The sequence below is a fragment of the Hemibagrus wyckioides genome, linkage group LG06 (genome assembly GCF_019097595.1).
Source record: "Hemibagrus wyckioides isolate EC202008001 linkage group LG06, SWU_Hwy_1.0, whole genome shotgun sequence".
NCBI lineage: Eukaryota > Metazoa > Chordata > Actinopteri > Siluriformes > Bagridae > Hemibagrus > Hemibagrus wyckioides.
The window spans coordinates 29,021,920-29,038,335 of NC_080715.1; the positions used below are offsets into that span (position 1 = coordinate 29,021,920).

The 16,416-nt window shown below is 37.9% G+C and overlaps 1 protein-coding gene and 1 non-coding gene across 2 annotated transcripts; one reads left to right on the plus strand and one right to left on the minus strand.

The window, feature by feature from the left end:
• Window positions 1–1,641: 1,641 nt before the first annotated feature.
• LOC131355352 (U6 spliceosomal RNA) lies at window positions 1,642–1,746 on the minus strand. Its single transcript, XR_009204860.1, has one exon. It is a non-coding gene; the product is annotated as a U6 spliceosomal RNA (small nuclear RNA).
• Window positions 1,747–3,354: 1,608 nt separating this feature from the next.
• On the plus strand, window positions 3,355–11,838 carry LOC131355110 (rho-related GTP-binding protein RhoE). Its single transcript, XM_058393364.1, has 5 exons — window positions 3,355–3,722; window positions 4,347–4,434; window positions 8,986–9,095; window positions 9,848–9,982; window positions 10,071–11,838. The coding sequence occupies exons 1-5, from the start codon at window positions 3,585–3,587 to the stop codon at window positions 10,317–10,319; spliced, it is 720 nt and encodes a 239-aa protein (XP_058249347.1). The 5' UTR covers window positions 3,355–3,584; the 3' UTR covers window positions 10,320–11,838.
• The last annotated feature ends 4,578 nt before the right edge of the window (window positions 11,839–16,416 follow it).

A 16,416-nucleotide genomic window follows, 5' to 3' on the forward strand; every position in this document is an offset into this window, starting at 1 on the left:
AACAACATCCATTCTGCTTTTATCCAAGGTTGCCGGTAGATGGTTTAAAATCTATGTAATGTCTCAAAGGCATTCTGAGCAACTTGTGAGGATTAAACTTTTTTTTTTTTGTCTTCTTCTTTCTAAGGCCAAAACAAAAACAGACTGTCGCCATAGTTACATCCCTGGGCACAGGAAATTCCCATCTGTGAAGCATAGCAAACCACATGAACACTGCCAAACTACTCCATGTCCTCTTTTTTTGGCAATATCACTACGTAGCTTTCCTCTAACACAGAAACGTATTACATCCAATTTACACTTGCATTATGTGATTTATAAATGTTTGAAAATATTCACATTCACATTCTTGCGTATGATTAATGGTGTACAGATGTAAAATTTTCGAGTGGTGGTGTTTTCCAGGAAAGGTGAGTCAGAAGATGGAATTTCAGGGATAATTCTCCTTACAGATGACGAACAGCAGTCGGTATCCACAGAGACTTCATGCCAGGGACAAAGTCCTACAACTCCCTAGCTACGTCTGCCAGAGTCTTGCTTCAGAATCTCCCTCTAACTCCATATTTAGCCAGGTTGAGGCATTCCATGTGACGGTGCGATGTTCCTCTGTGAAATGTCGTCTGATGGGTCACTTAGGGAAATGACTGGTTCTTAAAAATAGCAAATGCTGATTCATATTCCATGAATGCCAATTTTCCCACCTGCTTTCCTCAAAATCGTGGTCTAGTTTTTTAACTAGACCATTCTTTACTTCTTTTTCAAGCCCATCTGGCTTTTCTTTCCTTCTTTTGTGTAGCTTCCATCTTTCATTCAAATGTCCATCTGCTCTCACTGGCAGGAAGGGCATCGTGTGTGTGTGTGTGTGTGTGTATGTGTGTGTGTGTGTGTGTGTGTGTGTTACATCGCCACTGGTGCCTTGGGGACTCTTTAACATTTGACAGGACAAATGTGCTCTACATTTAGAGTTTTATATCTTTATTCATCAATTTAATTTTTACATCTCATTGGTTTAAAAATGGTTTAGGACATCAACCCCGTCCTCACCTCCATCCCCCAATAAGGCAGATGTTCTGTCTAAAAGAAATATAATGGAGAAGTTTTGATCTTTCTTTTTGTTAATCCTTAATATTTATAAGTATCTATCAGTCTATGTTCATAGTTTAGATTTTTATTTAAAAGCACAGCATATATTCTAAATAATTCTTTGAAACTAGACACAAAGGGAAGGAAGCACTGTCTGAGATACTGTGTGTACAGTATATATTGTGGTTTTGTCCTGAAGAAGGACAGCAGAACAATCAGCGAGCAGTATTTTTAACCTCTTTGAGGGGGATGGGTAGCATTTCAAGAGTCTTTTATCCTGTTACTCGATTTATTTGGCTGTCCTGCTAACCATTATTGAAGACAGCCACCATTCAAGCAAAACAAATCAATGCGATCCATGAGCTGTTTTGCTGGTAAATCAATTCCCTGTTCTTCTCCTGTGTCCGTTATTAAGTCGTGAAAGGTCTGGGAACCTTTGATCAGGTTAGGGCACAAACATTTATTATTTTGACCACTGCTTCATAGACCACTGTCGCCATTAAAATCAGTAGTCAGTGTTAATGGCAGGTTTTATAGTGGAGATACAATAGCAGTAAGTAGGTAAGGCTGTTACTGAAGATTTTGCCAGTCATCTTTGTTCAGAGTTCATGCTAATCTTCTTTTTATCATTCCAATTTTAGAATATGAGCTGCTGTAGAACTCCCGGCTGATGCAAGACAATGAGCCAATCTGTCGTTATGTAACTCCTCTGTAGAAGAGCCACAAGGCAAAGATAATGAACTCATCCTCTCATCCTACTGTAACTGTCATTCAAATAAATGTCGAGTTCAGTGTAGCTAGGTATATCCTATTTATAATAATTACTGCACCCCTGTACATAAATCTTTGCATATATCACGCCCCTAGCTTTATATTTATTCACAATTTATTGTAAATATACCACTATGCACTTCTGCTTAGTTGCTGACTGCATTTCATTAGTTTTGCACAATGACATTAAAGTTGAATCTAATCTTCTTTCATAGCTGGATTTATGTTCATACATTGATCCATCTTCAGTAACTTTAGTAATTTATTGTGATCATCGTAGGGTGGTGGTGGATCTGGAACCAGTTCCCGGAATGCTGGGTGCTTAGACATATCTAAGATTTCCTGGAAATTTCTCACTTAGTGAATTGTAATGTTTATATGAATCAGCTGAATTTCCTGGCAATTTCACTTTTCTTCCAAACAGTGAATCCAGTGAATCAGAATAGCCACATTTTCTTTTACTGTTACTGTGTAATAAAAAACCTTTGAGACATTTCAGAATTTTTGTAATTAATATTTGACAAAATTTTGATCTGGCATGTTCTGATGTGTCAACAATCCCAAGTAGCATTGCAATATTTAATCGATTAGGGTCTATCATGTAAAATGGGATAAAATGGGATAAACACTGGAAAGAAGCAAACCTAAAAACAACAGTGCACATTTCTGGCTTTTGGCAGAGCATTTTATCCAGAGCCCTTATCCAGAGCAACTTACATTTTTATTTCATTTTATACTTAGGGTGTTGCTCAAGGGCCCAGCAGTGGCCAGCTTGATGGCACTGGGATTCAACCCATAACCTTCCGATCAGTAGTCCACCAATTTAACCCCCAAGCTACCACATCTAAACACTTCTGGTGGCATGGTGATGCAGTGGATCGAGATGCCGCATCACACCTCAAGGCTCTTCCTGTTAGTGTGGAATTTTGCCTTTTTTGTGGTTTTAGCATCAGCTTTAGCTCAGTACTATGTCATAAATCCTAGACCCATGAGTAGTTTCAAAATTTCTGTATATTATAGCATTAACACTTGAGGCACATGATATACAATGGACTGTAACAATGTGTACAGTAGTGTGCCTGAGGTATGAAGGTGTGTGTGTGTGTGTGTGTGTAGTTCAGTGAACTGGCTTCCCATCCAGGATGTATTCCCTTCTTGCATCCAGTGTTCCCTAGATTTGGTTCTTAGTGAAGATGAATAAATGGGTGAATATGTTGATGGAAATAAATGCTTAATAAAGGTTATATAAATACGTGATTCCCTTTTATCCAGGATTTTCCCCTTCTTGCTTTCCCTGAAATTAATTTCCATGGAAATTCTTGAATGTACAGCCAGACAGGCACACTAAAATTACCCTCTTTGCTAGAAATTACAAAAGAAGGTACTTTTCCTCATCAGTTTCTTTTCAAGCGTTCAGGTTCCCATAAAAAAGGGTGCTGGAAATGATTGTTGGCAATCGAGGGCGCTCTTTCTGTGCATGTGTATAAACAGGCAATTTGCGGTAGTGAAAGGGAGAAAAAGGAGGGCAGACTCTCCGCGTGTGTGTGTGTGTGTGTTAGGAAGGCAAGCGGCTGCTCATTGCTTTCACATGGCATGAGGAGAGCTGAACAGGCTGCAGCACAGGAGTAATGCTGAGCGACTGAGGTTTAGAAAAACGGGATCAAGTGATCAGGGGATGCTGCGCTTTTTTCTGGAGTTCATTTTGACCTCAAGGACAATCGTATAGATCCATGAAGGACAGTAACTCGAGCCTGATGTCTGGAATGGACGCCAATCAGAGTGTAAAGTGTAAGATAGTAGTGATTGGGGACAGTCAGTGCGGCAAAACTGCACTGCTTCATGTCTTCGCCAAAGACTGCTTTCCAGAGGTAATGATGTTCTGCATGATTATTTATTTATTTATTTATTTTAGCTCCCTTCTTCTGTATAGTCACTCTGGATTGTAGAGAAAGGTGGAAAGCGTGGAAGCAATGGAGATAAAGTTGTTTCAGTCTTTCACAATACACCGAGGGTGCACAACCTTGTGAAGTGCTTCCATCATGGAGACATGCTTTGTATCATTAGTACCTTGTGTTTTTACCTCTGAAATGTTTTAAGGTACAAAATAACTACAAAAGTTACATCTGTACAGCATTAATCATAAAATAACACAAAAGCCAGCATGCTTTTTTTTTTTTTTTTTGGTACAAAAAGTGCAAAGGTACATTGTAGTTATAAAGTAATAGTAATAAAGTAAAGTAATAGTTATAAAGTAAAGAAAGTCTGCAACCATAAATTGTGGGAGGAAAGACTTATAAAATACTAGAAAAATACAAATCAAATGTTTAACAGATCCTGTGTTGTAATTGGGATTTATTTGGAACCCTTTGTGAAAAACAAAAATACGCTAAATTGAACCATTTTCTCCTGTAAGAGTCTACTCATGTAAATGTCATTTTAATACATTAGACGTGTATTTCTAAACGTATTTGTAATTGTTTATTTCCATATAGAATTATGTCCCGACAGTATTTGAGAACTATACAGCCAGCTTTGAGATTGATTCACAAAGGATCGAGCTCAGTTTGTGGGACACATCAGGTAAGAATGCGATCTCTCCACGTTTATTCACTGCCCTGAAATAATAGCCAGGTTTCTATAACAGATAAAATTTGTGTCCTTTGATCATCTGTTGCTGATGTTTGTACGTCATGTTTCTGAGTATGTGTCACTGAACTCCTTTAACATTCCAGCTTACTGCTGAGTTTCAAGCAGTTTAGGAGATTACTGAGTGCAGAATTAAAATCAAAAGTCTATAAATTAGACTTCACAAAAATCTAAAAAAAAAAAGAATTAAAGACTTAACTGAATAAAAGATCCTGAGCGCTCACTGAAAGGAAAAGGGGGAGAATTCTCAAGGACTTTTCATGATGAATGACTAGAACCTTGCTTGCTGGGTGTGAAATGTGAATGCTTCAGGGTCATTCGAGATGCTGAGCTAGCCTGAAGAACTGAGCTCATTTAGCAAAGGCATGCAGGGACTCTGCTCTCGGGAATGCCTGCGATGCAGAGTAGGACAGTGATAATTCCTCAGGGCAGGGAGCATCTCTGCCCCTGCAAGCACCGAAAATACTTATATACTAGCACACGATTTGGCTTTTCAACCTAGAAACTGCACAGCTCTGGATCTTGCCTTCAGAAACAGCCATTAATCACATGTCTTATTGTTTGCCTTATACATTGAAGGGTTGTATATAAATCCTTCAGCCTGTGGCCTCAGAGACTCCATCGACTGTCTGAGTCGTGTCTGTACTGTCTATAGATCACACAGTTAGCTACATGTTTTGGAGCTTGGAGTCTGGAGCTGATTACACTCCGGAGTGTATCTCTCTCCGTGGACTGACACTGCCAGCTGTCTCCTAAAATCAGCCGTTATGGGCTGGAGGAGGGGCCATGAGAACGCTGCCTGGGTTTGACCCTCTGCTCCTTTCCCAGCTGATTTCAGTAACACTCAGGGCAGCTAAGTGGATAGTGGCTACAAACATGTGTTTGACTATTGTGTGAACACAGTGGAAATGCACACATCAAATCAGACTGAAAGACTGGAATCCAGACCAGTTTGCTTTGATGAAAATTTACTGAGGAAGTGAAGTCACTGCAAATTCCATCTGGTTTTCTGATAGAACATACTCACTAAAGTCGTTTTAAAACCACCAGGCATCTCCATATGAACAGCTACTCATAGTCATAACAATAGTCTAGCTACTGAGTCTTGTCAATGGCACAGTTAGCATCCAGTGTCCCGTTTGTAGCTGATAAGGAAGAATTAAAGTCACAGAGTGATACAGGACATCCTTTCTGTGTGTTGGGATGCTGCCTGTGGAGCCTGAGAATGTGAGAGCTCTTTTAAATCCCCTTGAAACAGCTTGAGAGCTGTATGTTGATGTATTTTCTTTTGTAACAGGAAGTCATGGTGACATAATGATGCACTTTCTTTCTGATTCACCCAAGAACCAATAGCATTAGAAGTAAACAATGAACAGTAGCTTAGTGAACTAGCTAAATATCTAGAAAAGCAAGAATATTAGTGAGAGGATGTTTTTGGATGTCTCACCTATGCCTGCTGCCTTTAATGAGGATTCTTCTAGAAAAATGCCCTGGATTATGAGATGCTGTGTGTTTTTGGCATACATGTTTGAGCCAAGGTTGCCTGCTAGTGGAACAAATAGTGATGGAGAACCAGAGGGTTAGCAGAGAATAAGAAGACCTGACAGTGCATAAAGATGGAATAATGTTCTTAGTCTGTCTATTGTAGCATTATTTTGGCATCGAATAGCCCCAAACTAGTGAAGCACTCCTTTTACAAGTACCTGTCACATAACCACAACTAACCTACCAACTATCATAACCCAACTCCAACCCACCCATTAATTATATAAGTGTCCAGAAGAATTAGAGATAGGAGAGATGTGAGATTTAACAGTAACTTATTGCTTTAGATCACATTAGCTTTTTTTTTTAATTAAAAGTCGAAATTGAAATTGTATTAGTGACATGCATAACTATACACGTGTGTATATGAAAGTGCCTTTCGAATGTCTCTGATAAAATAGGCAGAAAAATATTTGGAGTTATGGGGAAAAAAGTATGACTTTTTTGTAAATAAAGTGAAGATTAATATTTTTGTATTATATGTAATTCGATGGTGAAAAGGTTTGAGAGTTTTTATTTATTTTAAAATCTTTTTGGGGGTTCTAAAAGAGAAAGTGCCCTATGTACTGGTGTTAATAAGCTGGTATGTTGAGAAAGATTGGAAACGGTAATTAGGATCCACTAATTTGAAAGTAGGTTGGAACAAAGGGCAAGCCGCTGGCTAATTTTAGCGCTATTCACATCCCCTGGCATTTTTTTTTCCAAGGCTTTGAGCACTCTCTTGAGGGGTTTCTTATTCCAAAGACATTCCTATTGCTTAACCCACTTTGTTGAGGGACTCTGCTGGAGTGCGCCAAATGTCTTGAGAGGATATTGTTGAGAAAGGCACAGTGAAAGACAACACTGCATTGTGGGTTAGAGGAATGGGGGTGGAGTGTGATAGTGTTCCAGGGATTCCTGCCCTGAACAGGATAGGCGTGATCCCAATCACGTAAGGTCATGATGTGCCTTGACTTGACCACAGGAAGGCAAAGACGGAATGTGTCCTGTGTTTGTTGTGGAAACATGAGGTGATTGTGGATTGACAGTCTTGGTTGAAACATTACATATGCTCTCCAGGAGCCATTGTTTCCATGTGACAAAGAAAGTAGATCCATCCTGGAGGTAGTTGTGGGTGGTCTGGTGTTTCGAACACATTTGGCTCACTTTGTTTACATAACCAATAGATAGCTTTAGGTGACAGCCATCTTGTTTTTCTTGTTGTTGATGTTGTTGTCTAGATAGTAGCTGATGTAGCATAAATGGATTCATGGGCAGGATAACCTTCGAAATTAATTGAAAAAGTCAACTACATATTGTCTCCACTTGGTTTCTAAGCCAAGACAAACATACCATTGTTGTTGGATACAGTGGCTTGCATTATGAATAGATTAGAGTGGCTAGAAAATTTTGTTTTTTGTAATTTTTCCCTAAGGTATTTTAGCAAGGCTTTATTGAAGGTTTTTAGTGAGGATTTGGTTTCCTGAATATTACCTTATACATAAATATGCATGAAGTTCATATTGTTGTACGTTCTATTTTAAGTACTTTGTATAACTTAGCGTTTCTTTGTACAGAAACAATTACACCCACAACAGAATATTTGTTTATGTGATGTGCATGAACACAGGGACACGACTCCTTTCTTTGTGTTTCAATGTTCAACAAAGTGGACTTGCATCTAAGTGGGAAAAAAAATGCCAAATTCCTCAGATTCCTTTCACTGGAACGACGTTCCTGCTTTTTCAGACATCCTCGAGTTTCCAGACATCAGGCAAACAGAGTGTCTTGCCAGTCTTAATTGCGACCCAGAAAACCACGAAGTGCAGACGCTTCCGAGACGGGAGAATTTGTGGAGTGTCTCAGGAAACTGAACGGTGACAGTGGTGTTCTTTGCATGTCGGTGGTTTGAATTTACGAGCCTGAAAAGCAAGACGTTATGGAAATGACATTTTCAATTTGATTGCTATTCCTGATGTGTCGAGACAGTTTCCCTTTCGACAAACAAGAACACAGTTGTTTGTTTCTCGTCTATTTGTGTTTGTTTGTGTCGAATCCATTTAAAGTGGTGTAGTTTTTAGCTGTTAAAATGCATAGATAAAAAGCATATTGCTATTCTTGATGGTCGTAGAATTGAGGACTAATACTTAATTCTGGTTCTCTTGGTAGAGTTGGATGGACTTTGTTGTAAAGTTAAACCAAATGTTATAAATAGAGATAAAGATAAAAAAAAAATTGGTTCACTTCTATCTATCTATCTATCTATCTATCTATCTATCTATCTATCTATCTATCTATCTATCTATCTATCTATCTACATTTAATGTATCTTAATGATATTTTAGATTTGAATTTCAGTCCAACAGAATTAAAAAATAACATTAATTTTTTTTCTATTTTTATTTATCTGTTTAACTGGTAGAGATGGAAAATAGGGTTAAACCTAGTCCCTCCATCATGAAAAGATCCTTGTTATGATGACCCAAATTTACTAATACCTAAAAAAAACCTTCTTCATTTTGCACTGGAAAAAACAACTTTCCATAACTCGACCCAAAAGAATCCTATAAGGCCATTTTGCTGCGTAAATTGTTGCTAAAAAATCCATGTCTGGCCATCTTCACTGTTATGTGGTAAACCCCAATAACGTCAAATGGCTTACCACAAAATTAGAAAGATGTGGTGTTCCCAGTTGTACTGCTGTATTTTCTCACAACAAAATCTAAAACAACCAGTATTTTATAAGGCTTGCTCTGGCTGGATCCTTGATTGAACTGTGAGAATGTCTTTGTATGAGTAGGTATATGAGATTCTCAGTAACTTTAATGGCACATCCCCAAGAAAGATAAAAAATCAATTCTGTTGTGAATGTCAATGTATAAATTAGCATAATTCTGAATTTTAATCGGACTAATCTATTTGCTATTGATTCAGCTGTATTTTTAACCTTTGTTTTTACAGGATCTCCATACTACGACAACGTCCGTCCACTGTCCTACCCTGACTCGGACGCCGTCCTCGTCTGTTTTGACATCAGCCGACCAGAAACCTTGGACAGCGTGTTAAAAAAGGTCTGTGATTAATATTACTTTAAATTGCATCGTTTCTGTGAAGCAGGAGTTGACATTGAAAAGCACGTTCGGTCATCTGGATTGTTTTTGTTTTACTGGGTCAAGTGGTTTATGGACAAGAGTCTAGACTTTGCAGGGTCAAATAAAAGGTCATACAGAGCAGAAAGAGAATGTGTGGGAGGTCTGGAGGCTTTGCTTTGATTCCTGCTTGCTCTCAGAGAATGATGGGTTAATGAGGATGTGTTTGCACGTTTTGGTATGAGAGATATGGAGTCTTTGTGGGGTCGAGTACCTTGTGACCTATGACCTGTGTTGTCGTTGACACTTCTCAGTGTGCTTTACAAAAGATATATAACACGATGGGGCATGCAGTAACACAGGACTATGGAAAGTTGACTGGAAAATTTATAACATGAATGATTTAGATTAATAGAATTAAATTAGGAAGATTCTCTACTTTTAAATCCCTGTGAATAAGTTACTATAGAAACAACAGTGAATTAAAATGAGTCTTGAATTACAAAGTCTTCGGTGTTGTGGCATAAAAAGACAGTAGTATTTTTATAGTAGAAAGTATTTTTTAAGACCCAGTGAAATCGAAAACTGAATGTTCCTGAATGTTCATAGAATGTTCCTGAATGTTCATAGAATGTTCCTGAATGTTCATGCTTTTGTCATGTAACTCTAGCTACCTTTCTGTCCATTACTTCTGCTTAAAGAATGATTTAATATAATTGCTTGCTTTTTTCTAGTGGAAAGGCGAGATCCAAGAATTTTGCCCCAATACCAAGATGCTGTTAGTGGGATGCAAGTCAGACCTGCGCACAGATCTCAGCACCTTGGTGGAACTTTCGAATCACAGGCAAACACCTGTATCATATGATCAGGTGAGTAGTCCATAAATATACATCTTTTATCTATTGTTCCAATAAAAATGACTACCAGCGATTGAATATCTGTTATGTCATCATGCAGGGATCAAACATGGCCAAGCAGATCTCGGCTCCCTACATCGAGTGTTCGGCTCTGCAGTCTGAGAACAGCGTGAGGGACATCTTCCATGTCGCCACCTTAGCCTGTGTCAACAAGAACAACAAGAACGTGAAACGTCAGAAGTCCTCCAGAGCCACAAAGAGGACCTCGCACATGCCCAGTAGACCCTATCTGGAGTCAGTAACCTCGGACATGCGTAAAGATAAAGCCAAGAGCTGCACAGTTATGTGAAAGATTTGGAGAACATGGATGGGTGTCAAGGCGCTGGCAAAGAGAAGGCAAAAGGTATCGGTGCAACTACTCAAATGAAGCAGCGAAGGATACAGGATGATATCTTTGCACTTTATGTCCTTCTGTGTCTGTCCATTCTGCCCCACCTGAAATAAGCTAACCAAAAACAAACGTGCAAGAGCACCAGAAAAGCACCAGGTGATGGAATGACATCCATGCTAATACAAAAAAAGGTTTTGGAAGGAAGTTCTGAAATAGTCTACATGGAGAACTGCTGAAGGACTTGATTTATGGGACATATTTGAAATGCAGGTCAAGGAACTTTATAGTGGATGCTGATTGTGTTTGCATTTTTTTTTTACTTTTAAAAAAAGGAACGGAGATGTTTGAAGGTAAGCCACATTCACACAGCTAATGAGCTGTTGTGGAATTTTCCCACAGAAGACAAAAACAAGGCACTTAACAGAGTAAATGATGTGACAAACACTGTGGATAAACCTGGCTCCTTTTTCCCCCCATCTTCTTGCCTTGATGATTTATCCAGATGAGAATTGGATGTGTGTCTGTCAAAGTCTGTAGGTCTGGAGACATCAGGAATCTTCCTGAGCTTTCCAGCAGTTCTGTCTTTGTGGTGATGCTAACCTCAGAACATTAGTGCTTGTGTTTCTCTTCTTTCTTTTTAGAAAAAAAAAAAAAAGCCAAAGAAGTGTCAAAGTCAAGCTTGTGTGTTATAGTGCCAGGGTTTCCTGTTTAGACTGTTATGCTTTATGTGCAGTCTTAAGTGTTTGATATATTGTTGGTGATAGTTCTGGCTTGGCTTGATGAGCATATCTCCATGAGTGACTGGGTCTTGTGGAACCAACATTAGTACTGTGTCCAACTCCAGTGCCTCCCTGTTTTTGTGTGTTGATGTACCCAAGCTTTTCATGGCCTGGGTTTTTAAGTATTGCCTGAGAGCCTTTTAATACCTCTGCCTAATCCATCAGCATTTGGAATTTCCTGTAAGAGAATCGTCTCAGCTATGCAATATGCTGACTTTGGCCCATTTTGGCAGTTTAAAAAATGTCTGGCCTGGAGAAATCTGTATATCCTCTTTGAAGAAACCTACTAGACTTTTCCTTTTTTTTTACATGCTCTGTTTGATCTGCTGAGGTAAAAATTTCTCTGTAGTGTCAGGGGAATGGAATATTCAAGTACATCCTTAGTCCACATTAAAAGCAATGCTCATACAGCCTCAAGCACCAGTAGACCCAGTATCAAACTGGAACACAACCTAGCTACGGGATTATTTCCCAATGTATTGGTCACTACCTTAAACCTTCCTCTAGACAGGTGCCTCACAGTCCTCCCAGGCATTCTTATTCAGCTTGCAGGTTTATGCCATGATTTCCAATATCCAGTGTTAGCTGTAGCGTGTCAGCCTTTTAAATTTTGAATGTTGGAATCCATTTGTATGTCTCTATGATATGTTTCTGCAATATTTATTAATTTTTTTAATAAAATGCAGTGTATAGTATGATATTATCTGTGCTATCTTTTTTTTTTTTTTTAGTTTTCCTGTCGCATAAACAAGCAAAATAGATTACAATTATTGTTCATATTGCCAAAAGCAATATATATATATATATATATATATATATATATATATATATATATATATATATGATATATTATTTAAAAAATCTTTAAAGAGGAATTTCTTTTAATATAAAAAATGAAGTGCTCTGCAATCCCAAGTGTAAAAATCCACCGAATGTACACACACATCATTTTCAATTAATCAATCACAGATTTTATATGAGTGCATTTTGTCAGCTTAATCTGCAGTTAAATAAAATCATTTCATGCTTTGCCATTTCCACAGTAAAACGGTATCCATCTTGCACTCGTCTCTCCGAGTCATGGATACGAATAGCTTCTCAAATCCCTGTTCTGAATTTTGTAAACACAAGAGGGAAAAAAAAAGGAATAATATTTTCAGTGTGATTGAAGATCCTGCGATGTGCCGGATGATTTAAATTAGGGTCATCAGACACACACAGTGGCTTTTAAAGTCACGCTGCAAATAAAACGCCTCTATTAACTCTGGCATGCGGACCGATTTGCTGTTGATGTTCGAGATGGAAAAATTTCATGCTTGGCTAATGTTTTGTTTGCATTGTCTGAATAATGTGCATGGCTGTGCAAGCCTTGAAGGATTACACCCACAGCTGGCTACAGCTATTCATAAACATCCCTGATTGAAGCCTGTACTATTTTATTATATGGGAAGGATAACCGAGCTAAAAGCAAAATAATTCTCTACAGTACGTATACACCTTTATGGCTGAATAAGTCTGACCTAAATGTTCTTTTGTGTGTCTTGGTGATGCTTAGCAGTGCATGCTACAATAAAAGATATCCACAATGGTAGGCTTATCTTAATTTTCACCTGTATTTCATTTATTTGGTCTGTTGAAAAAGAATAAGGGACTTTGTTGAGTTAGACTAGAACAGCTTTTGGTTTTATCTCTCCACAATCACTCTTCCTTACTCCCCTATTTCCAGACACCTCTCTTCCAAATGCTTTCCATAAACAAAGTGTGACATAGTGCATGACGGCTCCCGTGGAATTTGATCCATTATACTGAAAATTTCCAGCCCCCCTTCTCTATCTGTATGATGGCCTTTCTGCAGCTCATCACCATCCCCCCAGTTTTCTCTGCTGGGCAGGAGGCAGACCACTGTGTAACGACACACTGAACATATGCTTGTCTCGCATCGAAAGGTATCAGACTGGCTAAATGGTTTCCTCATTTGCAATCAGGGAAAATTTAGGGAAAATGAACAAATAACCTTTGGGAATAGACAATAAATGGTTGTATGAAATGCATATTTAAATTTTCCTGCAAATTTTCATTCTTTTGACCAGTCCAGAAATTCTTAATTTCAGTAAACAAGGCCATTTAGTGAATGGATATAAGCATTTCTAGAGAACACAATCGTCTTTGCTTGATTCATTCCTTTTTGTTTGGTTCACAAGCACAAATCACAGTGGAACCTCGTCATACAAATTAAATTCATTCTGGAGGTGAGTTCTTAAGGTGAAAATTTGTATTGCAAAACGAATTTCCCCATAAGAAATAATATAAATGTAGATAATCCGTATCAGCCACCCAAAAATATTAGCAATTTTACCAATACGAAGAGTATGTAAAGTGTATGGCTGCTTACATTCCATGTCAAGGGTCCTCACAGGAAGTCATGCCACCAAGCTTGGGCTAAAAATAGAACAGACCACCCATGCCACCAATCTGTCAACAAACAAACACCCGAAAAATCACCTAGCTTTTGAACGCATGACAAAGGCAGCATTGGTATCGTAGGTTGACTCATTCCAAACAGCTTTCACTGACTGAACAAACATTTGTAAAATTCGCTTTGCTTGGCTTCCCACTGACGCAAACAAGTTTTGAATGACGGACATTTGTGCAACTTAGCCGGTGTTCGGTTCGGTTTGTTTCGGTTCATTTGTATGTCGAAAATGCTTTGGAAGACGATGCAAATTTTAATTCGTAAGGTGAAAATTCATAAAGGAAGGCATTCGGATGCCGAGATTGCGCTGTAGTTTGGTTGTAAGCTAATTTGTGTCGCATGAAATGCATATTTAAATTTGACATATTTTTGCTCTTTTGGCCAGTCCAAAAATTCTTAATTTTAGTAAACTATTCGGCTATTTGGTGTTTGGATATAAGTATTTCTAGAGAAATGTCATAGCTAATTTTGTACTGACTAAGTGTTGTGAAGTTTTTGATCCATTCCTTTTTGCTTGGTTCACAAGGATGAATACTTCTGATTCATTATTGTATGTCTGATTTATGATTTCTATCAGGACACTGAACATTTATTCTCCATTGCTCAGCCTGAAATAATGCCTCTGCTCCTTTTAAACAATGCTCATTCTATTCATTTGGAATTTCTTATCTAAAAAACGGGGTTTTCCCTCACAAAATCTACAAAGTAATTCCAAACACTTTTGGCCTTATTCAGATAGAAAAGTGATGTTTGCTGTTAAAAATGTTGACATAACCCACAATGTGGTCATTTTACATTTTTAAAAACACCATGCAAAGTCCCCAAGTGAGGCAACAGTCTTTGTTTGTCTTGGTGGGAAGACTGACGCAAACCAACAGATGACTGCATCAGATGGGTCATGTGTACAGAATGGAGAAGTTAGTGCTTTCCGATGAGCTGGTTGACAGAGAAAATGTGATGGCTGGATTTCACGGTGCCACAAGAACGCATGGTAACCTTCTGGCTCTAGCTAGTGAGTTTGAACACTGTAATACATGATATTCTGATTAAGTAATGTAAACTTATTTCTAATTTTTATCTTTAACAGATTTTAGATACTGAACTAGTTTCTAACTTCTAAAGTTAAGTTTTAACTTCTAAAGTTAAGTTTTAAGTTTCTAAAAACGAAACTTAAACTTGACTTGATAACTTGTGACTTGAAACAAACCTTATCTTCAACATTTTAGATACTGAGGTGTTGGAATATTTTTTCCCTCATGTTTTTAAGGCAGCAGTTAAACTTTTGCTAACCCTAACCCTAAGTTTAACCATCTTGAAATGTTTTATGGTGTATTGGGTAAATGTAGAGTATAAATAACATACCACTTTACAAAGCTACTCAACTCCTTACTAAATAAATGACTTAGCAATTAACTAACAACTGAATCTGATGTAATGTATTGCAGAACTACTACACTGTAAAAACATTTCAAGATGGTTAAACTTAGAAACGAACGTTCAACTGCTGAGTTCACATCTTGAGGAAAAAAAACTATTCCAACACCTCAATATCTAAAATCTAAATATTTTTATGAGCTGTTCTGAGGAGCACAGGCTTGGAGTGAGAAATAGACACCAGTAAGTGACAGTATTATAAATTAAAGCACATGGAAATCACCATCAGAGATGCGTCACGCATGACACACACACACACACACACTCATAGACCTCCACATAGACATGACGTATGAACCATAATATTCTGGATTTCTGTTTCGTCTACACCAGTAGATCCCACTGTGCGTTTAGTGCTGCTGTGGTATGCGTGTTGGAACAAGTCAGTTCATTATCATACCCTCAGATATGTCAAAAGGCAAATTATTAATTTAGCAAACTAAATTTAGTTCAACTCAGGTATCATTATCATTTCCATAAACTCAAGATGCTTCAAGTGATTCATGATTAAAGATATTTGTGTGAATATTCAGTATATAGTATTTTTGCTTTAAGCAACTGGAAATTCTATTGAAAATGTATTGGGGACCTTATTTATTTATTTATTTTCCACTGATATTTCTGGAATATTCTGAAATCCTTGATTTAACCTGCAGAAGAAGGAACCAAATTTTTCATCATCACATTTCAGCAAGCCAAACCTTCATTCCTCAGACAATCATAATTCTTTATGATAGCTTTAAGACCACCAGTTTGATCAACCCACTGTCCAGCTGTCCATGCTACGATCAAATGCGACATGGTTTCAGATCATGAGCATGAGTGCATGGGGTTGTTGTGTTACCTTGAACAGCTATGTTTGTTTTAGCGAATCCAATTTCCTTAAAGAAAGCCTGATAAAGCATTTTTTAAAACATGTTATAGAGTTCTATACAGTAATACTCATATCTCCTGAATTGTTCCTGTACTGATTTCCCCCTAGTTACTGATGATGATCCTTTTTATTATTTAAAAGTATGATAATGTAGAATATTTCTTACTTGTGCAGCATTACTACTTTGTTATTTTTCTCTCTTTAGATGTGACCTTTAGGTAGCAAATCTCAAAGAAGAAAGTAAGACACTGGGGATTAATGCTGTTATAAAAGAGCTTTCGTTTGTTGTGGAACTTAGAGAACTGTGAAAAGCAATCATTTCCTGCATTGATGTTTACAGAAAACCTGAGATGACAGAAAAGTCTCTCTCTCTTTTTTTTTTTTTTACAGAGAAATTGCTTTTCAGTGTGATGGATGGATGTCCCGGTCACCTTGGGTGAAGATAAGCCACCAATTAAGGTGGCCTGTCAGTCAAACCAGAGGAAGAAGCTGTAC